At 41.1% G+C, this 26,250-nt stretch overlaps 1 protein-coding gene and 1 long non-coding RNA gene across 2 annotated transcripts in view; one reads left to right on the forward strand and one right to left on the reverse strand.

The window, feature by feature from the left end:
- Window positions 1-318: 318 nt before the first annotated feature.
- LOC100339702 (disintegrin and metalloproteinase domain-containing protein 20) lies at window positions 319-18,603 on the reverse strand. Its single transcript, XM_002709344.5, has 2 exons — window positions 18,445-18,603; window positions 319-3,122 (listed from the first exon to the last, which is right to left on the reverse strand). The coding sequence occupies exon 2, from the start codon at window positions 3,064-3,066 to the stop codon at window positions 586-588; it is 2,481 nt and encodes an 826-aa protein (XP_002709390.4). The 5' UTR covers window positions 3,067-3,122; window positions 18,445-18,603; the 3' UTR covers window positions 319-585.
- The window catches only part of LOC138848493 (uncharacterized), a 41,440-nt gene continuing 22,654 nt past the window's right edge, over window positions 7,465-26,250 (forward strand). Inside the window, exons 1-2 of the long non-coding RNA XR_011386325.1 lie at window positions 7,465-8,509; window positions 9,750-9,911. This is a non-coding gene — a long non-coding RNA (uncharacterized lncRNA). The remainder of the gene's footprint in view (window positions 8,510-9,749; window positions 9,912-26,250) is intronic.

A 26,250-nucleotide genomic window follows, 5' to 3' on the forward strand; every position in this document is an offset into this window, starting at 1 on the left:
TGAAGGCTACGGCTGTAACCATGGAGAAAGCTGGTACTGAGACAACACTGAAACAGGTTTATAGTACCCGTCTAGCTTGTACTTTATAGGCAGAAACCAATGGGGGTCTGGCCAAGAAGAAATGCCAGTCATCATTTCCCATCCCTCGTGTGGCAAAACACGCAGGAGGCCAAACAGGAAAGAGGTTTGGAATACCAAGACAGAAAATGAACCCCGACCCACCCCATCTTGGTCACTGCCTTTGGTCAGGAGAAACAAAGAGACTAATTCCATGGAAAATAAGCCTTCAAAATTTCTTAAAGCAATGAGAAGTATGAATATACTAGGACTTCACCTTCATTTATTAGGTTTCATTTATGATTGAGATGACATAGTGGGTTTTAAAGGTTTTTCAAGTCTTTCTGCCACATGCAATGACATTTCTACTGCCAGGACAACAGAAAAAACAAATGTAAGGGAAATTCCAAAGGTTGGGGTTATTTTCAGTAAGTGTGAATCTTCCCCCTTTCATCTTAGGAGAATTAAGAGATTCTACTCTCCTTAAGGTGGAGCTGAAACACTCTGCGCTCCCTCTGGTGGAGGCCCTCATTTGGGTGGAGCTGCAGTAGTCTGCCCAGCCTTGGGGGGAGCTGCAGCACTCTGGGCATCCTTGGGTGGAGGTCCAGCACCCTTCCCTGCCTTGGCTGATGGTCCAGCACCTGGTCCTCCCGGGGGTGGAGGAGCAGCTCCAGGCGTTTCCGCTGGTGGAGGAGCAGCTCCAGCTCCAGGCTTTCCCGCGGGTGGAGGAGCAGCTCCAGGCTTTCCCGCGGGTGGAGGAGCAGCTCCAGGCTTTCCTGCGGGTGGAGGAGCAGTTTTCTCTTTTTCCTCAGAGGATTTCTTCTTCTTGCAAAAGAAACACAACATACATAAAAGCAAAAGCAATAATAATATCAACAAAATAAGTAGCCAAATATAAATGGTGCTTTTTTGTTTTTTGCGTTTTCTTTTTTTACCAGGGGGTCCACTGTCAATACTACCTCCTACACCTTCTTCTTCACAGGTGGGTGGGTCCCACTTAGAGTCACAGTGGCAGTGGTCTTTGCTGTTACAGACTCCATGCTCATGGCAGAATTTAGGTGAACAAGTATATACTGGAGGTAACACAAAGGTGCACTTCCTGTTGACACATATAGAGTTTACATCACACTCTGTACCATCTTTCACATCACCAGTGTCAGCTATGGTCATCCCGAAGTGGTAGTCAGTGCCCCAACAAGAAGTGCCATTGATGTTAATCCAATGCACAGAAGTATGGTCTTCATTCATGCTGATTGTTTTCACAGTGTCACACTGAATTCTCCCACACATAACATCTGTAGTATCACATGCTGTATATGATACGGTATCATTACCACAATTACCAAAACGATCACCACGGGTATTCATTTCACTGTAGCACACCTGCTTTGCATTCGTGGCTTCCTCGCCAAAAATTTGTTTGCACTGCCTCTCCCGGGAAGGGCAACTTTTGTTGTAGCAGTGGCTAGTTCCCATGCAAGTCTGTCCATTTCGTATGTAGACATCTTCTGGACACTCCGCTGATGTTCCGTTGCACCACTCTGGAAGATCACATTCATTTTCCTGTTTTCTACACATTTCCCCTATTTCCCTGAACTGGCAGTCCTTGCAACAAAGCCCAGAAGCACAGACAGCCCCAGGTTTCAGAGTACAGTTTGTAAAACAACAGGCATCTTGTTCACACTGCTTATAGGTTCCACAGTCACACTGCTCGTTTCCATCAACCATACCGTCCCCACATATGTATTTTGCGCGATGTGGTGTGTTGCGCATACAGGTTGTTTGTTGCATAATTATTAATAAAGAATTAATACTACAGTTGCTAAATGCTTCTGTCACACGATCAGTTGGAGACATTACACATGTGGGCCTCCCACATGTACATTTCCCTGTATCATGTGGGAAATTCAAATTATGACCAATCTCATGTGCCACAATAAGTACAAAATCAAGTAAGTCCTCATCTAATAAAAATTTAGCGGCTGAACAGCTATTCTGTTTGCATACACTTCCCGCCTTTGAATCGGCATTCAGCCAAGTCTGATAATACACCCAAATATGGGCAATATCATGTGGCATTCGGGCATCCAAATGCGTCATCTTCCAATCGCAAAAATCATTTAGTACTCTACTCATAGATGTGTAATTTGGCAGGAAGTTTTGTTCATTCCAAATCTCCAATCCAACTAAAGCAATAAACACATCAATTTTATCAAAAACAGAATTTAGTTCATTCATCACGACTAATGCATCCTGTATCATCTGTGTGACATTGCCATTCCGGAAAAGGAATCGTGGATGGTCTTGAACCACTGCATATTCTAAATTCCATCTGTGGGTCCACATCCCCTCATAGTTTTCTTGCATAAGAGGGCGATTCTTACTGTCTTGAAACCCTAGTTGCTCTGCTATCTCTTCTGCTGATTGCCATTCCGTAGACTGGAATTCTGTCTCAATGTAATGTCGTCTATGAATCAGATGTTCATGTGTGGTAGAAAACTTTTTGGGCTTGATTTCATACAAAATGCCATTTATCTGTAGCATTCCTTGCAAGCCCCCAAAACAGGAGCTAAGAGCAACAGTGGATTCTGGCTGTCCTTCCACATAACCCTGATAGTGGCAGTCATCCTGGATAAAAGGCTGATCTTCATGGGGAGCTCCCTCGTCTGTGTAGGTGAACACAGGGAAGTGTCTGAATGACAAAAGCTTTCTGACCTTCATGTGGATAATGTGTCTCTGCCCTTCAATGTGCAGGCTATAGGAGAGCCAGCCTGGAGTCTTCATACCTTTCCCAGTGCCAGTTAACCTCAAGGGTATTACCACTTCTGAGTGCTTGCGCTGTTGAGAGTGCCCAATGTGGAGCCATCCAGAAAGAAAGAGACCCACTCCCAGCCAGAGTTTCAGGACAGTGAACCTCCCATGCAGCAGGACCTCAGCCACAGCCATGAGAGCAAAGCGAGGTAGGCAGGAGACACTGCAGGTCTTTGCCTCCCTTTGAGTTGGTTGCATTCAGCCTGAATTTAGTGGCGTTTCTTCTGACAGAGCCAATCCATCAGAGTAGAGAGCTGAAAGAACAAAGAAAAATCAGACAGAGTCAGGGGCAGCATTAAGAGTTGGGGAACATGGAGGAACAATGGGTGTGTGTGTGTGTGTGTGTGAGTTAAAATTGATTTGTGTGTGGCTCAACACATGAGTCAATATGTGCGTTGGAGATGCTGTTAAAGATTGGTGACCCACACTCAGAATGTGGATATTCAAAACGATGACAGTTGGCTAAAGGTTGAGAAATACTGAACGTAGGTGAATGACACATGAATTTATTACACTGATGCCCAAATATACAAATATGAGGGAACTTCACAAAGATTATGGAAAGATAGAATTAAGAGATGTTTATTTTGGTGCAAAGATTTTGAAACACATCCTTAGTTGCTTTCATAACACACATTTGCCATCAGCCATTTGAGACCCCTCAGAAGTGTGGATATTTCTGCAATGAAAATTGTTAAATGGTCTTAAAGTAAAGGCAAAAGTATCTTATTCTAATGGGGGAATCTTTTATACATATTGACTTAGAATAAACATACATAGTTCTTCCTTTGAATTTCAGCTGAGAAGTTAGTCACATCACTGAGGAGATACATGTATAAAATATGCACTGTATATGTGTAATATTTTCTACTACGTACTTCTGTGCAACCAATAATTTCCTGTCCTGTGTTCATCTGATTTTGTTAAGATGCAAAATATCCAAGCACCAATTGTCATTCCAAAGTCATATGCCTTGTAATGGAGACTTTAATTCAATAAAACTATAAAGAGTAGTGTGAAAGGAGGGAGGAGTACCTTGGGATGATAGGTGTTACCCAAATATGCTTATATTTGATTATCTTCATAGGAATCCTACCATTTTTCCAAACCACTGGCCATATAAAATGAAAATGGTATCCAGCTAGCTGGAGAAGTAACAGTGGAAGATGGCAGAATGATGAAAATGAAACAAAGTACCTTTGTAAATGTTAAGGAAATCAGTGAACCCCCAAAGAAAGGATGAATGTCTGGGGTGAGGTAATGTTAGTGGGGCAAAGACATCAAGATAGCTGGCAGTGTAGGGTTAGAAAGTACCCACCTCCCGAGATTGATCTAGCAATGTATTTATCGAAAAATAAAATAAGATTCACATATATAATTCGTATAAAAACATATCAACAACAGTATGATCTCAGTAATACAAAGACAAATTTCATCACATTTTCTGAAAATAAAAAATCTGGTTCCAGCTCAGCACCTCTTTATCTATGCTGGTTTGTTGCTTTTCTCTTGAATCAAACATTCATAAAGGCACATAATCTGTAAACACTTTGTTGCAGACTTCATGAGCACAGATGGCTCATATAGGCCTAGATTAATTAATGGTGTGGAGTATGAATTTAGGAAAAGTGTTGGAAGAGAAATATACTTTATAATACCTTAAAATTACATCCAGTATTTTACAGATAAAGTGCTTTTTTCATTATTTACTGAGAGTACCCAGGTATTCATCGGGTTGCTAAAATAAAGACATTATTAAAATAATGAGACCAAGAACTACCAAGTTGTTTGAAAACAGAGAGAAAAGACACAGGAAAATGAGATCTACAATGAGGAATCTAAAATGCACTGATCAGTTCAGTTTCCCACGGTAGAAGACACAGAAAAGAACTATGGGGGTGCGGAGCCAAGATGGCAGAATAGTGAGGGCGCGCACTGATAGTCCGGGAGAAGATAGTTTAATAAAAGTGGAGTTACTGGAGTCTCAGGGAAAAGCTCGGGAAAAAAATTGCAGAGGACTGTGAAAATCTGAGGGTGGGAGAGAGAACTCACGGTGTACACAAACTCAGTAAGTAACCTTGGCAACCCAGGGGGAGACTGCAGAGAAATTTGAGACCACACTGAGGGCTGCATAGACCCTTTGTGTGGTCCCTGGGGTAGAGCAGACGAATACCGACAGGGGCCAGATTTCATATATCGACTACCCTCAAATCCGTTCAGCTGTGCAGAATTACTGCCCTTCTGAGTCAAAAAGAAAAAAAAAAAAGAAAGAGAGAGAGAAAGGGAGAGCAAGAGCGAGAGCGAGAGCGAGAGAGAGAGAGAGAGAGAGAACAACCTGGGTGAGTCACCTTGGGCTCACCCTTAACCCTGAAGAACCAAACAGAGCTCTCTGGCCACACCCATCACAGCCTCTAAGGATCCATCAAAAGCAGACAGTCCACTTAATCTAGAGTCATAGTATAAGGAGAAAAACCACTACAGCGAAGAAACCAAAGAATATCTCCACAAGGCCAAACAACAAACGCAGAAATCAAGGAAACAAGAACAAGGAAGACACTATGATGCCCCAAATGAACAAGACACCCCAATTCGAGATTATGAAGATGATGAGATAGAAGAAGTGCAAGAAACGGATCTTAAAAATTTGATAAGAACATTAAGAAGTTCTCAAAAACAAATTCTTGAACTATAGAAATCCTTACTGGACAGGATAGAAAATCTCTCACGCGAAAATGAAATCTTAAGGAGGAATCAAAATGAAATGAAGCAACTAGTAGAACGTGAAACTGTGATAGTGAAGAGAAATCATAATGAGGAATTCAATAGATCAAATGACAAACACATTAGAGAGCCTTAAAAACAGAATAAGTGAAGCAGAAGAGAGAATATCGGACTTAGAAGACAGAGAACAGGAAAGTAGACAGTCAGACCAAAGAAAAGAAGAGGAAATTAGAAATCCAAAAAATACTATTAAAAATCCCAACATTTGGGTTCTGGGAGTTCCTGAAGGCATGGAGAGGGAGAAAAGATTAGAAGGCCTTTTTAGTGAGATACTAGCAGAAAATTTCCTGGGTTTGGAGAAGGACAGACACATCCTAGTACAGGAAGCTCAAAGTCAAAGGAATCACATAAACAAGACTAGTGTCTGAAAATACTAACTGATAGAATAAAAAAAAAAAAAAAAGGAGCGAACGATCCAACATGGGAAGCGGGATACACAGCAGACTCATAGAATGGCAGATGTCCTAAACAACACTGTGGCCTCAGAATCAGCCCTTAAGGCATTTGGATCTGGCTGAAGAGCCCATGAGAGTATTTCAGGCATGGAAAGCCAAGACACTCTGACAAAAAAAAAAAAAAATGACCTAAATGAAAGATCTCTGCGAGTGATATCCCAGTGGAAAGAACAGGTCATCAAAGAAGGAGGTACCTTTCTCTGAAGGGAGGAGAGAACTTCCACTTTGACTATGACCTTGTCTAAATATGATCAGAGTTGGTGAACTCAAAAGGCTTCCATAGCCTTGGAAACTCATGACAAGAGCCTAGGGTGATTACTGATGCCATAAACAAGAGTGTCAATTGTTAAGTCAACAACAGGAGTCACTGTGCACTTACTCCTCATGTAGGATCTCTGTCCTTAATGTGCTGTACATTGTGATTTAATGCTATAACTAGTACTCAAACAGTATTTTTCACTTTATGTTTTTGTGTGGGTGCAAACTGTTGAAATCTTTACTTAATATATACTAAATTGATCTTCTGTATATAAAGAGAATTGAAAATGAATCTTGATGTGAATGGAAGGGGAGAGGGAGCGGGAGATGGGAGGGTTGTGGGTTGGAGGGAAGTTATGGGGGCAGGGAAAGCCATTGTAATCCGTAAGCTGTACTTTGGAAATGTATATTCATTAAATAAAAGTTAAAAAAAAGAACTGTGTCAAATTTGGCAGCTTAACTCATTTATCCTTGGCTTTTCTTGTAAGTGAATGAAAAATTCACCGCTTCTCTGCAAAATCCCTTTCTTGTCTCTTAGGGAATCTTGTTTTTGTGAAATGCAGCATCAGTTTCATGTCTACCCATACTTCATTATGTTGAGCTCTGTGGTCCTATGTAATTCTACAAAAATTTCTCTGTGAACAATGTGTGAAGGCAGCAGTGTCAGATCTCCATTCCCAGAATTCCTGTTTACCATACAGACCAGGTGTTTTTTTTTTAACTTTTGCTTTGATTACCAAAGCTACTTTTTTTTTTTTTTTGACAGGCAGAGTGGACAGTGAGAGAGAGAGACAGAGAGAAAGGTCTTCCTTTGCCGTTGGTTCACCCTCCAATGGCCGCCGCGGCCGGCGCGCTGCGGCCGGCGCACCGCGCTGATCCGATGGCAGGAGCCAGGAGCCAGGTGCTTTTCCTGGTCTCCCATGGGGTACAGGGCCCAAGCACCTGGGCCATCCTCCACTGCACTCCCTGGCCACAGCAGAGGGCTGGCCTGGAAGAGGGGCAACCGGGACAGAATCCGGCGCCCCGACCGGGACTAGAACCCGGTGTGCCGGCGCCGCTAGGCGGAGGATTAGCCTAGTGAGCCGCGGCGCCGGCCCACCAAAGCTACTTTCAAACCTTTGAACTGATGGACAACTTGATTATGCTATTATTTACCTTTCCTCCTGATTCTTAACACCAACCCCTGAAATCAATCCTGTACCAGCTAACAAAGCTGGGTCTGATTTAGTGCTTTCTTCTCTGCTAAATTTGTCCATATATTAACTGTCTTTAGCAAGCTTGAGGACTCCTAGTGCCTAGTTTTCCTTTTTTCCTTACAATTAATCTTCAGTGATCTTTAGCTATCTAACCATATCTGTGACCTGTTTTGTGTCACTCTTGATAACCCTAACTCTGCTGTGTTAGTACTTAATTATCACACATTCTTAATTGAAGCTCAATTGTCAAACCAAAACTAGAAGATTGAAATAATTCTTCCCTTTGCCCCAGTTTTCAAGTTCACAACCTGCACCTTTCATTTCTTTAGCTGAGCTCTAGACTCGATGGTTTCAATCATGTTGACCAAAGTCCTCATCTAACACTGGATTATTCCTTGTGACTGCTTTTGTCTGTCCTCCAACACATTGCAAAGTTTCTGGGAAAATAAGTCACAGGGTCTAGTTAGGGAGGGAGCATAAAATGAGGTAACACAAACAGGGAAAGTTAGCTTGACACCTCAGTCCGCTGTAGGAAGTCATACAGATACTTGGTTCACACACACCCCTGCTTTTAATAATGTATGCTTTCCTGTCCATGTTGCTTTTTAACTATGTGATTTTCTAGATTTCCTGGTGAATACATAGTACCCTCAGTTGAAAATTGATGTTGTCTTTGTTTTTTGCAAGTTGTGATTGCTGAGTTTCAACAATGGTCATATATGTTGTATAGCCACAAATTCACACATCAGGTATTTTCTCCACTCTTTATTGTTGCAGATAAGTGATAGGAGATGTGTTTCTAGCCATCCATGCTCCCAGTCATTAATGTGACAAGAGTGCCTTGATTGCTTGGGTCATTAAATAAAATAAAGAGAAGTCTTCATAAAATACCAAGAGTCCTCGAGAGGAAAATTCATCAGAAGAAATTTCTGTGCACAACCACTCTGAATTGTGAGTAAAATTATGATGTGCTGCCTTTGTTTCCATTTCTCTCTTCATAAATGTTGGGTAATTTTTATTGAATATGAAGTTTTTCTGTGATAGAAGAGGTTATTTCCTAATAATGTAGACTGTTGAGAGTGAACTTAACCAATATCTATCTGTGAGAATTTATTCCCAGGTCCTCAACTTGCACATAGGTAATAAGGCAACAAACTTGTTGCAGTTAACATAGCACACCACAAATGTGTAGGAATGAAACAGAAATCTTGTGATCTGATTGTTGCTTTTACCCTTGAAATACTCCTGCAGAACTGTGGTCTGTTTTTCACTTGTTGAATATTATGGCTAGTGTTGCATTAAGCCTGTGATTATAAATTAGATTGAAATTAAGTTTTTGCTAAAATTAAAGAAATAAAAAGAAAGTTCAGAAGGAGATTGAGAGAGAGAGACAGAAAGACAGGTGGGAAAATATGGTTATCCTCTTAGAATTCTACCTATGAAATACAGGAAATCTGAAACACTTATATATTTTTTTCTATTAACACCTTTTATTCAGTTTTTAGCCATACTAGAGAAAATGAAACTTGTTAGATTTTTCAGTGGCAACTTTTCTACACCAGAAGGTCATGACTCTCATAGAACAATTGGATTTTTCTTGCCTTCAAAAAGTTTATCAAATCCTGTATCTCACAGGTTTCTGGAACATGTAGAAAATAAGAAATATTCCAATGAATGAAACATACCAAATGTCAGTAATAAGCAAGACACATTCCTTTGGGGAAATGGCTATTTTTAAAAAATTGAGCCAGAATGTCTTTGCACTCACAGTACTATTTTGTGCAGTGACTCCAAAGACCATAGACTAAGAGAATACAACATTTTGATTAATAATTTGGTGTGATTCTGTGTTAGCAAAGACTTCAAAGGAGGCTGTCATACATCATTTTCTATAAACAGTGCTTTCTTTTTCCCACAGTTTATTCAGATAAATCAAACTCTTTAGCCTCCTTGCCTCCTACCTTCTCCTATATACATTCCAATGTGTTCGTTTTAAAACTATTGGTATTATCATAGCTAAAAAAATTTTTGAGGTCCTGAACCAAGTAAGTAGAGTGGAACAGGAAGTAATAAAGGGCATGAATACTTTGCAAAGAACGCTTTACAAAGAGTGTGTGTGTGAATATGTGTGAATTCATGCAAGCACTAGTACTGATGCTTCTACCTTTTTTTAAATTGATCTTTACTTCAGAGATAGAAAGACAAAGAGGGATACGAGAGATGTTTTCCAACTGCTGGTTTAGTCCCCAAATATCCAGAAAACTCCTGGATCGCCAGGCTGCATGACTTTGATTTACATGGTGGAGAAAACTGCTGTCTGTCAGAAAAAACAAAATCACAGTTGTAAAGAGAGGTGAGTCTTTGGTGTAGCAATTCAGATGCCACTTGGGACTCCTGCATCCCATACAAGATTGCCTGGGCTTAAATTCTGCCTCTGAATCCTGATTCCAGGTTTCTGCCAGTTCAAGCACCTGAGACACCACTGGTGATGACTCACGTACTTGAGTACTTTCCCTCCCCTTTGAGACGTGAATGGAGTTCATGCCTCTTGACGCTGGCCTGCCCCAGCCCTGGCTGTTGCAAGCATTTGGGGAGTGATCCAATGGATATAGCTCTTTCAAAATAATAGACTGATAATAAAAAATTAGTGGAAGAATGTTAGGTCACAAGTAAATTGACTAACCCTGATTTTCAGTAATGCCAGTGTGGGAAGACTGCATTTAGTAGGTTAGCAGTGGTAAAACCATGGAAATAAGTTCAGTTCCTTATGATCCTTGAGAGTTTACTATGGGACCGATGCGGTCAGTGGTATCTGAATTTTGTATCTGTCAGTGCCTTTCCATTGCCCCTCTACCTCAGGGAGCCCCGTTCTGCACCTTTTCCCTCTTTGGACTTTCTCTCTAGCTTTCACCACAGCTAGTGCTTAAGGAAACAGTGGGGGGCATGGTGGCTTTAATCTCTGCCATTCGTTGAATAGAGCTGCCATAACAAATAATGCACAATGGATAGAAATTTATTCTTTCATGATTCTGGAGGGGAGAGGTCCAATATCACAGGGACATCCTGCATTTGGAGTTGCTCAGGAAGGATCTGTTTCGGACTTCGCCCCAAGAATCTGGCTAGTCTGTTGGTTTGTGGTTCCAGAAACGCTAGTCTTCACCTGTGATTCTGCCTTTATCTAAATTTCCCCTTTTACAAGGGCACAGACTTACGCAAGAGTGACAGACAGGGAGGGAGAGACAGAAAGAGATCTACCATCCACTGAGTCACCCTCAAAATGGCTGCAATGGCTGGAGCTGGGCCCATCTGATGCCAGGAGTAAGGAGCCTCTTCCGGGCATCACAGATGGGTGCAGGGGCCCAAGCACTTGGGCCATCTTCCACTGCTTTCCCCGTCACATTAGCAGTGAGCTGGATCAGAAATGAAGCAGACTAGAAACAGTGCCCATGTGGCATATCCATGATGCAAGCAGCAGCTTAAGCAGACATGCCAGTGCACCAGCCCCCAAATTAGTAAATGTTAATACAGGAGTCTTTAAGTGTCAGGCATTCAATAGGAAATCACAAACAATGAAATAGTCATCCATAAAGCTTGGGTCTTAAAATACGGGGTAATCTGAAATGAACAATTCAAAAGGAGAAAAGGCAAAATTCACCACAGTGCCACGTATTGAATAGGATCCATCATGGATTCAAATTAAAGTCATTTCACTGACTTTGATGGAGAGGTACACTGGACCAAGCTTCTCCTAGAATATATTTGGCAATTACTGCTCCATTTGCTTTTAGGTTCACATGTGTTGAAAAGAGGATGAAGTCTGTCTCTGATTCACCTGTACTCAGCTCATCCAAATGTAGTGCTGTAGGAGCCACTTGATTTTGGAGCAGTTTCCCTGCCATCTTTTAGCCTTTTGGAATTAAACTCAGAGGCAGAATTGGGTAATGTTAAACAGGATAATTATTTTAAGCTGTGTGAAGGGTTGCCCTGAGCTCATGTGACCTCAAAGATTTCACTGTGCTATCACGGGGATGATGGAAGCAGTACAAAATATTCAGCCAAATGCATTGTCATTCCTTCTGCTCATTCCCTTTTTTGCTTCCATTGTTTTTCCAGAGAAACTGAAGCAATTTGATGTGCTAGGGGAAACCTGTTATCTCCTGAAGGAACAGAATGCATGTGATGGAGTTTCTCTCTAGTTCTTAACGTAAATCATCATGCCAGTTAGTTAGGGAGTCAAGTGTCTCTCGTTGCTAGTTCTGGGTCAGAATTTATTCAGGGGATTTTTGCCAGAGTTTGATTGCTGTCTGTAGTTTCTTGGCTGGAGTACTGGCTCCATGAAGGCAGTGACTGTGCTCCTCAGTCTGGGATTCCTACATCTGGCACAGCACCTGGCTGGTCTCATCAAGGTGGCAGGCACCCTGTCTTTATTCCTTGTGTCTTCTTCAAGTGAAAGATGCGAGTTTATCTGAAGAAGGCATGCTTGGGGATTCAGAGAGGTGTAACAGTGACTCTCACATGAGATTTTGCAGAGGATTTAAAAATTTTAACTGCCCAGGTCATTTCATTCTGAACAAATTTTCAGTCTTTCTTTTTTATAAAATATGTATTCATTTATTTGAAAATCAGAGCCACAGGGACACATGGACAGAGCGAGAGATTGAGAGACACAGAGACAGAGAGGCAGAGAGAGAGAGAGAGAGAGAGAGAGATCTTCCTTAAAGTTCCTCACTCCCCAAGTGGCTGCAACAACCAGTGCTGGTTCAGTCCAGAGCTAGGAGCCAGGAGCTTCATTTCTCTTTTCCTTACAGGTGCCAGGGACAGGGACCCATGCACTTGGGCCATCTTCCACTGCATTTGCCAAGGAGCCAGCACTGTAGTGTGGTGGGTAAAGACATCACCTGCAGTGCCAGCATCCCATATGAACGCTAGTTCAAGACCTGGTTGCTCCACTTTCAATCCAGCTTATTGTGATAGCCCGGGAAAGCAGTAGAACATAGCCCAAGTATTTGTGTGCCTGCACCTGTGTGGGAGATCTGGGAGAAGCTCCTGACTCATGTGGCCACTTGGGGAGTGAACCAGCAGATGGAAGACCATTCTCTCTCTGTCTCTTCTGCCTCTGTCTCTCTGTACCTCTGCCTTTTAAATAAATACATCTGGGAGGAAGAGAGACAGAGAGGGACAGGGAGAGGAAGAGAGAGAGGGAGAGGGAGAGGGAGAATGAACTTCTGATCGGAAGTGGAGCATCCAGGACATGAATTGGGATGGTAGCATCACAGGCTGTGGCTCTATCCATCATGCCACAGCACCAGACTCTCAGTCTTTCAGGCCACTCTGTTGCAGTCAAAATGAGACTCAGAAGTTACCAAATAAAAACTGCATTGGACATCTTACAGTGACATCCTACACTGCAACCTGGAAGTTTCTCCCTCAAAGACAACGTGTGAGGACCAGGGTTTTCTCAGTCATTTCTTCAACCTTGCATGCTGGCTGGAGTTCAAACCCAGAACCAACAGTTGTCCCTGTATATGGAACTTTTAGGTAAAACTGTCTAAAATATGTAATTACCAATTTGTTCGCTTTTCTCCATCAGGCTTATTCCATAGTTAACTCCGCCATTTAAAAAAAAGATTTATTTATTTTATTTGAAAGGCAATTATATATATAATTATAAATTATATTTATATTATATAATGTAATTATATAATTATAAATATATATATATAAATATATTGCGTGCGAGAGAGAGAGAGCGAGCGAGCACTGGGTCAGGCCAATGCCAGGAACCTCTTCCAGTTCTCCCACATTGGTACAGGGCACAAGCACTTGGGCCATCCTTCACTGCTTTCCAACATGCATTAGCAGGGAGCTAGATCAGAAGTGAAACAGCCAGGAATCAACCAGGATCCATATAGGATGTGGGTGTTGCAGGCAGCGGCTTAACCCACTACATCATGCACTGAACCTGATGTCGTCATTATTTTACAATGTCTTCTAATGGTGATTTTGTCATTAATTCCCACTATTTTTGAAAATGAAGTTACATTTGACAACAAGACACAGAAAAGTATTAAGTCCCAGATTCCCACATATGTGTTTTCATATATTTAAATACACACATATATGCATTCTCATATATTTCGTTTCCCTCTACTCCCCACTGTTTTGAATAAAAGCAGTGCATACTATATGGTATCCTAATTTTTCACCTTTCTTAATATGCACTTTTATTTATGTATTTGTTTTGGAAACCAGAGAGAGCGTGCTGTCCCATCTGTTGGTTCTCTCCTCAAGGGGCAACAATGCCTGGCACGGGTCCAGGCTGAAGGCAGGGGCTAGGGACTCCATCCATGTCACCCATACAGATGGCAGAAACCCAACTACTTGAGCCAAATTCGGCTGCCTCCCAGGAAATGCATTAGTAAGAAGCTAGAATTGGGAGTGGAGCCAGAATGCAAACACAGATCCTTGGGTATGGGTTGTGGGCATCTTATCTGTTAGGCTAAACACACTCCCTCCAACTGGAAAGTATTTACATTCTGCTACTTTATTTTTATCATCACATTTAATGACAGCTGGCATGTCACTGAGCACACGTGTTTTTGATGTTACTCATTCTTTCATGTGCTCTGGAAAATTAGATTATTTCCTTTTTTTTTTTTTTTTTTTTTTTTTTTGCTAAGCAATAATACCATGAACAACTTCAGGCATATAGCTTGCTCCTTGTTTATAGTTAGAAGTCCCCAAAGAAAGATTTCTCTATAAAATGTTTGAGTAAAACATAAATGGTTTGAATAAAGCTTCTTCCAAGCTGTCCTCCAGTAGAATGTATCTCTTCATCTCTGCTTCTTCCTGTCCAGTTTTGCTTATTACCCTGTTGGGTTTCTTTTTACCATTCTATTTTGAAACAGTTATAGATCCACTGAAAGTTTGAAGAAATGAACAACCTTCACTCAGCCTCTCCCAGTGTAAACATCTTGCACAACAGTTGCAAACGTTGGCATGACTGACAACAAACCCAGGATTTTACGTTAGTACAGTCCACAACACTTGTGCCTATTTCATTAAACAGACAGTTGTATGTGAGCGTGTGTGCATGTGTGTTCCCGCATAACGTCATGTAATTTCATCAGGTGTAGCTTCACATGACCACCGCCACAATCAAGATCCTTTCCTGGCCGGCGCCGCGGCTCACTAGGCTAATCCTCCGCCTAGCGGCGCCGGCACACCGGGTTCTAGTCCCGGTCGGGGCGCCGGATTCTGTCCCGGTTGCCCCTCTTCCAGGCCAGCTCTCTGCTGTGGCCAGGGAGTGCAGTGGAGGATGGCCCAAGTGCTTGGGCCCTGCACCCCATGGGAGACCAGGAAAAGCACCTGGCTCCTGGCTCCTGCCATCGGATCAGCGCGGTGCGCCGGCCGCAGCGCGCCGGCCGCGGCGGCCATTGGAGGGTGAACCAACGGCAAAGGAAGACCTTTCTCTCTGTCTCTCTCTCTCACTGTCCACTCTGCCTGTCAAAAAAAAAAAAATCCTTTCCTTTCCCCCACAAGATTCTTCCTATTACCCATTTACAGCCAAGCCACAGCTCCTCCTCCATCCTTAATGCCTGTCAGCTGCTAATCTTGTTTTCTGTTTCTATAAATTATTCCGTGATTATTCAATAGGTGAAATACTGTAATACTTGTCCCACTGAGATTTTTTTCTTCACCATGTATAATTCATTGTTCATCCATGTTGTTTCTTCTATCAGCAGTTTGTACCCCTTAACAAGTGGTAGTCCATGGCATACATATTGCAGTTTGTTTAGCTGTTTACTTGCTAAAGAACAGTAGGAATTCTAGTTTGAGGCTATAGTGAATAAAACTACTGTAAATCACATTCATGATTCTTCACTCAAGAAAAAGTTTTCGTATCTCAGGGCTACATGCTGAAGAGTGCAATTGCTGAGTTGTAGGGCAATTGTGTGGTTAGTTCTTGTGTGTTTAGCTAGTTTTTTAAGACCTTGCCCAACTGTTAAGTGGCTCTAGCATTTAACACTTCTACCGATAGTATATGAGTGCTCCAGGTTTTCTGCGTCCTCTCCAGCCTTTTCTCTATCACGGCTTTTTGTTTCAGTTTCAGCCATTCTGATGTTTTACAGATTGATATTGTGTTAGGATATAAATGTTCTTTTCTTAATGGGTAATATTGACCATATTGTTGTGTGCTGCTTTGCTGTCTGTGTAGCCTCATTTTGAAATATCTATTCATATCCTTTATTTCCTAATCCAGCTTTTAAAATTTTCGGTTTTGAGAGTCCTTTATGTATCTTAAATACAAGTTCTTGCTTAGACATGTGATTTGCAGCTATTTTCTCCGTATCATTAATTATAATTTTCATCTTTTTAAGCAAGGGCTTTCACAGAAGATTTCAATTGTGACAAACACACCACTTTGTCCTTTTATGAACCATGCTAAGTCTAAGAAGTCTTTGTGTACCTGTAGTTCTCAAAGACTGTATCCTATTAGTCTTAGAAGGTTTTTTGAGGGTTTAATTTTTTAATTTACAATTTTAAAGATACAAAGAGAACATATTTTATGTGCTTTACAGATAGAATTCAGAGAATATAATGATACTTTCTTTCCTCCCATTTTCCTCGCCTCCCTTCCCCTTGGTATCTTTTTAAGTTTTGTGATAATCTATTTTTAAATCTATAGTCAAAAGGCTCAAGGTGCCACTAAATAAAGAGTTCAATGAGTAAAAATAGATGGGCCATTGTTCAGCAGGAATGTAGAGTAGGCTATAAACAATTGAAAAATCCAAAGACATGAATTTTGCTCCTCTATAAGAAATTTTAGCTGTATAGTAAGTAATAGATACCATAGAAAATGTGACTTTTTTTCTTTTTGAGTAACTTATTTCACTCAGCATAATGATCTCCTAGTAAAAGCACAAAAGAAATTAAAAAACAAATGGTAAGAATATTTACAGAAAAATGTCAGGACCAAGTCATTACTGATTAACAATAAACTTCAATGTAAATGACCTAACTATTCCAATTAAAAGAAACAGACTGATTGAATGGATTAAAAAACATGATCCAGGCCGGTGCCGTGGCTCACTAGGCTAATCATCTGCCTTGCAGCGCCGGCACACCAGGTTCTAGTCCCGGTCGGGGCGCCGGATTGTGTCCCGGTTGCCCCTCTTCCAGGCCAGCTCTCTGCTGTGGCCAGGGAGTGCAGTGGAGGATGGCCCAAGTCCTTGGACCCTGCACCTGCATGGGAGACCAGGAGAAGCACCTGGCTCCTGGCTTCAGATCAGCGCGGTGCGCTGGCCTCAGCGCTCTGGCCGCGGCGGCCATTGGAGGGTGAACCAACGGCAAAAGGAAGACCTTTCTCTCTGTCTCTCTCTCTCACTGTCCACTCTGCCTGTCAAAAAAAAAAAAAAAATCATGATCCATCCATATGCTGCCTACAAGAAACACACTTCATCAACAAAGGTACACACAGACTGATAGTGAAAGAGTCTAAGAAGAGACTGCATGCAAGCGGAAATGTAAAAAAATGAGAAGTAGCCGAACATCAGACAAAATAGACCTAAAGACAAAGACTGTGAAAAGAGACAAACAAGGTTATTATGCAGTGATGAAAGGATCAGTTTAACAGGAAGCTGTGACTATAGTAAATGTATTTGACCCAGTGCTGCAGCACGTGGCTATTTAAAGCAAATGTTAGTGACTCTAAAGGGAGACATAGGCTCCAATACAATAATACTGGGTAACTTCAACACCCGCTTTCATCAGTGGCAGATCAACTGCACCAAAAAATTCAACAAAGAAACAACAGAGCTAATCTGCAGTATTGACCAAATGTATCTAATTGTTATCTACAGAGCATGTCCTCCCACAGCTACAGAATACACATTCTAGAACTTTCTCTGGGATGGATCACATGCTAGGACATAACACAAGTATGAACAAATTTTTAAATAATTTAAATATTACCATGTATCTTCTCTGACAACAATACAATGAAGCTAGAAATTAACAACTTAAGAAATCCCTATGTAGTCTGTGAACACATGGAAACTGAACAGCATGCTCTTGAAATGAACACTGGGTCTTGGAAGAAATGAAAGGAGAAATCAAAAAATTATTAGAGATAAATAAATATGAAAACACAACATATCAAAGCTTATGGGATGGAGCAGTGTTAAGAGGAAAGGTTCTAGCAACTTTTGTCTCCATCAAGAAATTGGAAAGGCATCAAATAAATGATCTAACAATGGATTTAAAGATCTAGAAAAGCAAGAACAAACCAAACCCCAAATTAGTGTGAAGAAACACATAATTAAAATTAGTGTGAAGAAATAAACAAATTGAAACAGCAAATGATACAAGAGGTCAGTGAAATGAAGAGCTGGCGTTTTCCTAAAAAAGGAAAAGAAAATTGATACCGTATAGGCCAAACGAATAAAAAGGTGGTTTGTGGATACCAAAATTAATAAAATCAGAATTTAAGAAAGGAGGTGTTACAACAGATACCAGAGAAATTAAAAGAATCATCAGGAAATACTACAAGCAGCTATGTGCTAACAAGGCAGAAAATCTAGAAGAATGTATAGATTTCAGGACATACACAATTTACCAAAATTGAGACATGAAAATACAGAAATCCTAAATAGACCAATTACCAAGATGGAGATGAATCAACTTATTAGAGCATCAAGTGACAAAATTGACATAATTTTACTGTTCCTTTTAGATGAGTTTTTCCTTGAAGATATAGGAGGGGACGCTTGAGTTCTTTTATTCACCCAGATGTTAAGTAAGATCATGTGTTTGTCTGCATTCTGTTAGTACAACAAAATATCCAAGACTGAGTACTTAGGAAACTGGCAGATTTGTTGACTCACAGTTCTGGAGGTCCTCAGGCTGGGTATCTGCTTCTGCTCAAGTCTGTTGAGGACTTCATGCAGATGGCATCATAGTGGTGGGATTCTGTGTGAATGATGTCACAAGAGATCTGAAATGCAGGTGGGGCTGGGGAGGCAGGCTCATGCTCTTCGTATGTAACACCTTACTCTGGAGAGAACAAAGTCCACGAGACCAGCAGTATCCCCTTCCAAAGGTGTTGGTCCCAGTGACCTAACTGCCTTCCACGAGGCCCCACTTTGTAAAGATCCCACGACACAGAGCCCCAGGCCTCTAGCACATGAACCCATATCGGAAAAAACACATGCAAACCGTAGCAAGTTGCAAGGACTTAGTCTCCTTATAATTGATGTCAAATACCAACATAAAATACTTTGAAAAAGTGCTAACAGAGAAAATGATTATAAGTTAAATAGATAATTTAATTTTTAAAGATTTTTTTTTTATTTGAAAGTCAGAGTTACACAGAGAGAGAAGGAGAGGCAGAGAGAGAGAGAGAGAAGTCTTCCATCCAGTGGTTCCCTCCCTAATTCGGAACAATGGCATGAGTTGCGCCAATCCGAAGCCAGGAGCCAGGAGTCAGGAGCTTCTTTGGGGTCTCCCACACAGGTACATGGGCCCAAGGACTCGGACCATCTTCTACTGCTTTCTCAGGCCGTAGCAGAGAGCTGGATGGGAAGTGGAGCAGCTGGGACTCGAACTGGCACCCAAATGGGATGCCGGCCCTGCAGGTGGTGGCTTTACCCTCTATGCCACAGTGCTGGCCCCAAATATATAATTTGTAATACATAAATATATACTTAAGTTTTCTAAGCTATGTTTAGAGGCCTTGAGGTAAGGTATTAACATATCAGATATCCCAATTCAAACCTGCACAACCATAATCAGAGATCTATTGGGTAATAAAAGGCTAGAAACAAAAAGAACCCATGGTAATAAACCTGTTTCTCATGGTGTAGAAATTAGTATTCTGAAACTAATTTACATGAATAGTGGTTTGAACAAATAATTCAGTTGTAGAAATTGGGAACCTAATTTCTTAGTCTCAGACAACAAATTAAAAATAAGAGATTAGATTGAACCTTGTGGTTCTGGATTTGAGTCTGAAATATCAGCAGGAACTCTTGGCTACTTGAATATTCATGCAAATAGATACAGAAATATTTCTGACCTATGGGTTAGTGCATGAGTGGGCACAGATGCCATAGACTGGGTCAGTTGCAGTAACACCCCAATAGCAACAAAGGCACTCAGTGCTCAGGTATTAGTTCTCAAATATTATCCTCCAATCAAAGGAAGCAGTGATCCTTGGAGAAAAAACTGATTCTAGGACTGGGACAGGGAAAATAGATGATGAGTCTGGAGCACACTAATTACAGAAAGGAATCTAGTGTTAATGAGAAGGAAGAATCAGAAGAGAAGGAGTCATAGCAAAAGGATACGTGAGGGACTGGTGCTGTGGCATAGCATACAAAGCTGCCACCTGTGGTACCGACATCCCATTTGGGCACCACGTAGAGTCTTGGACGCTCAACTTCTGATGCAGCTCCCTGCTGATGCATCTGGGAGAGCAGTGGAGGATGCCCCAAGTGCTTGAGCTCCTGCACGCACATGGGTGACCCAGAGGAAGTTCCTGGCTCCTGGCTTCAAACCAGCCCAGCTCCAACCCTTTTGGACATTTAGGGAGTGAACCAGCCAATGGAAGGTTTCTCTCTATGAGATAGCGTGGTCATCTGGGAGATTTAGCTTTACTTTTCTGAGGAATCGCCATAGTGTTTTCCATAATAGTTGTACCAATTGGCATTCCCTCCACCCATGTATTAGAGAACCCTTTTCTCCACATCCTTGCCACCATTTTCTATTTTTTGATCCCTGGATAATAGCCACTCCATCTAGGGTGAGGTGGGACCACATTATGGTTTTTATATGCATTTCCCTGGTTTCTAGTGACATTGAACATCTTTCTTCCATTTCTCTGTTGTCCACTTGCATTTCATCTTTGAAAACAGCCCCTTCCTATCCTTTGCCTGTTCTCCCATTCTGTCAGTTACCTCTTAACTTTGTTGACTGTTTCCTGTGTGATCTCACTTGTTTATTTTTTTTCCTCTGATTGCCTGTGTTTCTGGAGTCTTATCCAAGAAGTCGTTGCCTAGTCCAGTATATTACAGTGTTACCCTGTGTTTCCCACTAGGAATGTGATGATTCTGGATGTTGAATTTCGGTTCTTGATCTTTTCTCAGTTGATTTTTGTGTAGGCTGTAAAATAGTTCTGCATATGAAGATCCTATTGTCCGACATCATTTGTAGGGGACACTTTCTTTCCCTCAAGAAATTATTTGAGCTTGTTTGTCAGCGATTTGTTGGTTGTAGATACATGGGTTAATTTCTGGGGTTTGCATTCTGTTCCATTGCTCCATTTTTGTGCGGGGACTAGGCTGTTTTGTTTATGACAGGCCTGTAGTTGGTCTTGAAACCTGGTCTTGTGATGCCCCAGCTTGTGTTTTCATTGTTGAAGATTTCGTTGAGGACTTGGGGTCTTTCGTGTTTCTGTATGAATTTTAGTGTGTTGCTTCTAGTTCTGTAAAAAAAATGTCCTTGGTTTTTTGATAAGGATCACATTGCATCTCAGATTTCTTTGGTAGTGTCTCTATATTGTCCCCCTCCAAGGTATTCTTATAAAAATTAAGTTACTCTGGGATAATCATGAAGATACATCATGTGACCAATCCAAATTTAAAGAAATTCTATTAAATATCTCAAAGTTTGAAGGTCATAGAAAACAGGGGAAACAATTAGAAAGGATTTTATAGCAGAGGAGATGAAAAGGAGACAAAACAGCTAAATGCAGTGTGATATCCTGGATTATATCCTGAAAAAGAACAGTTATTTTCTGAAATGAAATCCAAATAATCTCTGGTTTAGTTAATGGTGTTTCCAGTTTTTGTCATGTGTCGTGGCTGATTAGCATGTTAACATTAGGAAAAACTGAAGAGGACAGATATAATCTTTGCAAATTTTCTGTGAATGTAAAAGTATTCCAAAAATTTTTAAAATATTTTTGTCAATAAATAGGAATAAGATTGCAAGATGTCCATTTCATTATTATACTTTTTTGTACACTACACTAACTCTCACATATCAGAGAATAGATATGATATTTGTCAATTCTTGGGACAGGCTTATTTCACTAAGCTTTTTTGATTGTTGTTTATGCTCCTGTGGAACGGTAGTCTTTCTACTTTTTAATTGTTGAATATTACGGTTAGTGATGTATTAAACCTGTGATTATAGAGTGGATTAAAATTATGTTTTTGTAAAAATTAAAGGAAAAAAGAAGAGAAGGAGGGTAGTTGAGGGAGGGAGAGAGGGGAGGAGGAAAGTATAGTTATCTTCTTGGATTTATACCTGTGAAATGCATAAAATTTGTTCTCTTTATATGAATGAAAAGTTTTTAAAGTATAAATTGATCTGTCAAGTGAAAAATAAAATAATTTTTAAAAAGTGAAAAAAGCAATAATACTGATACACACTGTAAGTTGGTTGAGCCTTGAATATATTAAATAAAAAACTATCCATAAAAGGCCTTGTATTATTTTATGATTCCATTGATAGGAAATGTCCAGAATAGGCAAATATATAGAGACAGATAGTAGGTAGTGATGGCCTAGAGAACAGTTAAAGGAGGAAGAGACATCATTGCTAATGGGTACTGATTTTTTAGAGATGATAGAATGTTCTTTTTTTTTTTTTTTTTTTGACAGGCAGAATTAGACAGTGAGAGAGAGACAGAGAGAAAGGTCTTCCTTCTGTTGGTTCACCCCCCAAAAATGGCCGCTTCGACTGGTGCGCTGCGCCGAGATAGAATGTTCTAAAACATATTGTGATGATGCTCACATAACTCTCAGAATATACTCAGAAACATTCAAGTGAATGCTCTAAATATGTGAATTACTGTATCAATAATGCTAGCATTTAAAATAGGAGAGAGTATGGGCAAGTGCTATGACATAGTGGGATAAGCTTCCACCTGTGGCACCAGCATCCCATATGGGTGCAAGTTCCTGTCTGGCTGCTCCTCTTCCAAGCCAGCTCTCTGCTTTTGGCCTGGGTAATCAATGGAAGATGGCCCAAGTGCTTGGGCCTGTGTGGGAGACCAGGAAGAAGCTCCTGGCTCCTGGCTTCCGATCAGCCCAGCTGGGGCCATTGTGGGCTAACTGGGGAGTGAACCAGCAGATGGAAGACCTCTCTTCCTGTCTGTGCCTCTCTCTCTCTGTAACTCTGCCTCTCAAATAAATAAATAAAATATTTGAAAAACATGTAAATTGGGGCTGGCTCTGTGGTATAGTGGGTAAAGCCGCTGCCTGCACTGCAGGCATCCCATGTGGGTGCTGTTTCTTGTCCTGGCTGTTCCATTTCTGATCTAGCTCTCTGCTATGGCCTGGGAAAGCAGTGAAAGATGGGCCAAGTCTTGGGCCCCTGCACCTGCATGGGAGACCTGGAAGAGGTTCCTGGCTCCTGACTTCGGATCAGCGCAGCTCCAGCCATTCTGGACATCTGGGGAGTGAACCAGTGAATGAAAGACCTCTCTGTTTCTCTCTGCCTCTGCCTCTGCCTCTGTGTAACTCTTTCTTTCAAACAAATATATACACCTTTTAAATATAAAAGTAAAAAGTGACTGCAGCTTTTTAAAAATTAATTTTAAACTAATTTTTTAAATTAAGTTTTTAAAAATTAAAAAGTAGACCGATCCAAAATGGCTAAGTAGCGAGAAGCTGCACTGGACTCAGCCACAGAAAGATAACGGAAAAACATAAGCAGGAACTTTTTCCCAGATGATTGACACACAGATCTTTTCAGTGGAGAAGTGACAGAATAGAACAGAGAATCCATGGGATGGAGAGGAAAGAGGACACATATCCCAGTGCAGATAACCACACCAGGCTACCTGCTATCTATGCAGCTGGTTTTTGGCTTGGAAATGTCATCTTCAGAAGAGTAGGTAGTAAGAAGTTGCTGTGGCAATGCCCCTGGCAGATGTAACTGAGGAAGAATTCCACTGTCCCCCCACTGACTTCAAGTACAGCCAGGGGAGCTGATTTTGGTGTGAGTGGCTATTTTGCTCCAAAAAAGAGAAGCCACATTGCATTCTTTTTCCCTCTCTGCCTGCCAAGAACCTGTCTCATGTGGATATGGCAGAGTACTGGCTGAATTATGCTCTGATTCAGCAGATAGCAAGCAATCATGCTACGTCTGGAAGTAACCAGAGGCAGTGTTAGGGCAATCTAGAAGGCAGAGAACAGACACCACACATGCTACGATGTGGGAGTTCTGGACATAAGTACTAGAGTTGTGCTCGCTCACTCTGCTTGGTCCAGGGGGAGTTGTGCAGCTGCTTCAGCCTAGCACCAGGCAAGGCCCATAAAAGATCTAGACCCAACCTGAACAATTTCCTTCTGTACCTCCTAGCTCGTGGTGCTAGGAGCCCCAGGCACAAACTGCAGAATCACCTTTGCATGCTACATTACTGTGGGCAGGTCCATCTGTGCCCTGCAGAACTGAGACTGTTGATGTTAGTATTCTAATCTTTGGAGTATCTCAAAGGCAACTGCAGTATCTTGAGTGCTCTATTGCTTCATTCTGCTTCAGGCAGGTGGCTACCCTATTCTCAACTCCTGGCTTCCACTCTGGGACATCTGGGTAACAACCCCACTGTATCCTGCAACACCAGGGCTGTAATAATCAATACTAATGACCTCAAACCTACTGGAATCTACCTGATGGGACCTAGGGAAGAGTCTATCTGCAGTACACCTCTCCAGACCCATACCTGCCAGTGCAAAATCCCTCAAATACCTTGTAATCACCCTGTAGGACTGGAGCAGGATTCAGTGCACATCCCCTAGTCCTGAGATTAAAGCTTTTGGTGTTTTAAGCCCCAGTGCCAATCACATTCTCCCAGCAGGGTGTGAGGAAGGTCCCATTCACATTATGAAGTCGGAGAGCCACAGCTATTGGTGCCAACAGCCCTAGCATCACTTGGGCTTGCCAGACAGACAAGGGGACATCTCAGTGCCAAGAACAAAGCCATGTCTATCACAATCTGCGCTGTACCTGACACCCAACACTATGGTCACTGAGGAAGCACACCATAGGGAGCCCACGTTCACCAAAAAGTCACAATTCCATCGTTGCTAACTGCTGCAGACCAGCCCAGTGTGTTACTTAATAGACGCAGTTGACATTGATTAAAGCAAAAGAGATTACTCAGAGACTATACTTCTGTGCTTACCTAAATCCAAAGGCAAACATCAAGCCAGGTAGCACTCTGAATTCCATCCAAACCATACAATCTTTGAAATAAAAGCTACTCCGAGAGAAGAAAGGACTATTACATCGAATTCATAGATGTCAACATAGGGACACAGAAAAGATGAAGAAACGATGTATCATGACACCTCCACAGCAACACAAGTGTTCTCCAGAAGTATGTCCTAAGCTGAAGGAAATTCATGGAATGCCAGAAATAGAATTCAAAATAATGATTGTAAGGAAACTCAGTATGATGCAAGAAAATGCAGGTAGACAGTGGAAAGAACTAAAAAAACCATAGGTAACATGAATGACGTATTCACTAAGGAAAGAGAAATCATTAAAAGGGACCAAAGAGAATTTTTGGACATGAAATCTTCAATCAATTAATAAAAAGTGCCTTTGAGAACTTCGATAGCAGAATAGACCAAATGGGGGAGAGAATTTCTGATCTGCAGAAAAAGACATTTGAGATAACCCAATGGGACAAAAATAAGGAGGAAAGATGAAAAAGAATGCAGAAAGCCTATGTTAAATACCATCAAGCAAGCAACTATTTTTATCACAGAGATCCATGAAGGAAAAGGGCATTGTGAACCTACTAAATGAAACAAAATAGTTGAAAACTTCTCAAGTCTTTGAAGAGCTGTGGACATCCGGAAACAGGAAGCTCAAACGACTCCAAGCAGACTCAATCAAAAATTGTTTCCTCCAATGTATATTGTAGTGAAAAGAGCATAAGTAAAAGGCAGGAGAATCATAAAGATGGTAAGTAAAGCATCAAGTTACATATAAAGGAAAACCAATTAATATAACAACAGAATTCTCAGCAGAAAACAATGCAGGCCAGAACACAGTGGTATGATCTATTTAAGGTCTTAAAGGGAAAGAACATCTAACCAAGAATATTGTGTCCAACAAAGCTATCCTTTAAAAGTAAGGAGAAATAAGATATTTCCCAGATAAGCAGAGAAAGCGAATTCACCACCCTGAGACCAGCCTAAGTAAACATGAAAACACATGACAATACTAAATTTACAGATAGAGCAGACAAAATCAATAAGGAATCAACAAAATGACAGGTATTAAAGCTTACGCACCAGTACTAACCTAGAATGTAAATTGGTTCAATTCCCTAGTCAAAAGCCCTATGATGACTGAACAGATGAAAAATTAAGACCCAACTGTATGCTGGCTATAAGAAACTCACTTCACCATTGAAGATACACATAAATTGAAAGTGAATGGGCTGCAAAAAGATATGCCAGGCAAAAGGAAAGCAGAAAATGAGCATGAGTGACTATACTCACATCAAATAAAATAGACTTTAAATAAATAAAAGTATAAAAAGAGACAAAGAAGGACATTGTATTTTGATAGAAGCATTGATTCTGCAAGAATCTGTATAACAATCATAAATGTAGGTGCACCTAACATAAGACCACCCAGATATATTCAGCAGATACTATCAGATGTAA

The sequence above is a fragment of the Oryctolagus cuniculus genome, chromosome 2 (genome assembly GCF_964237555.1).
Source record: "Oryctolagus cuniculus chromosome 2, mOryCun1.1, whole genome shotgun sequence".
Classification (NCBI taxonomy): domain Eukaryota; kingdom Metazoa; phylum Chordata; class Mammalia; order Lagomorpha; family Leporidae; genus Oryctolagus; species Oryctolagus cuniculus.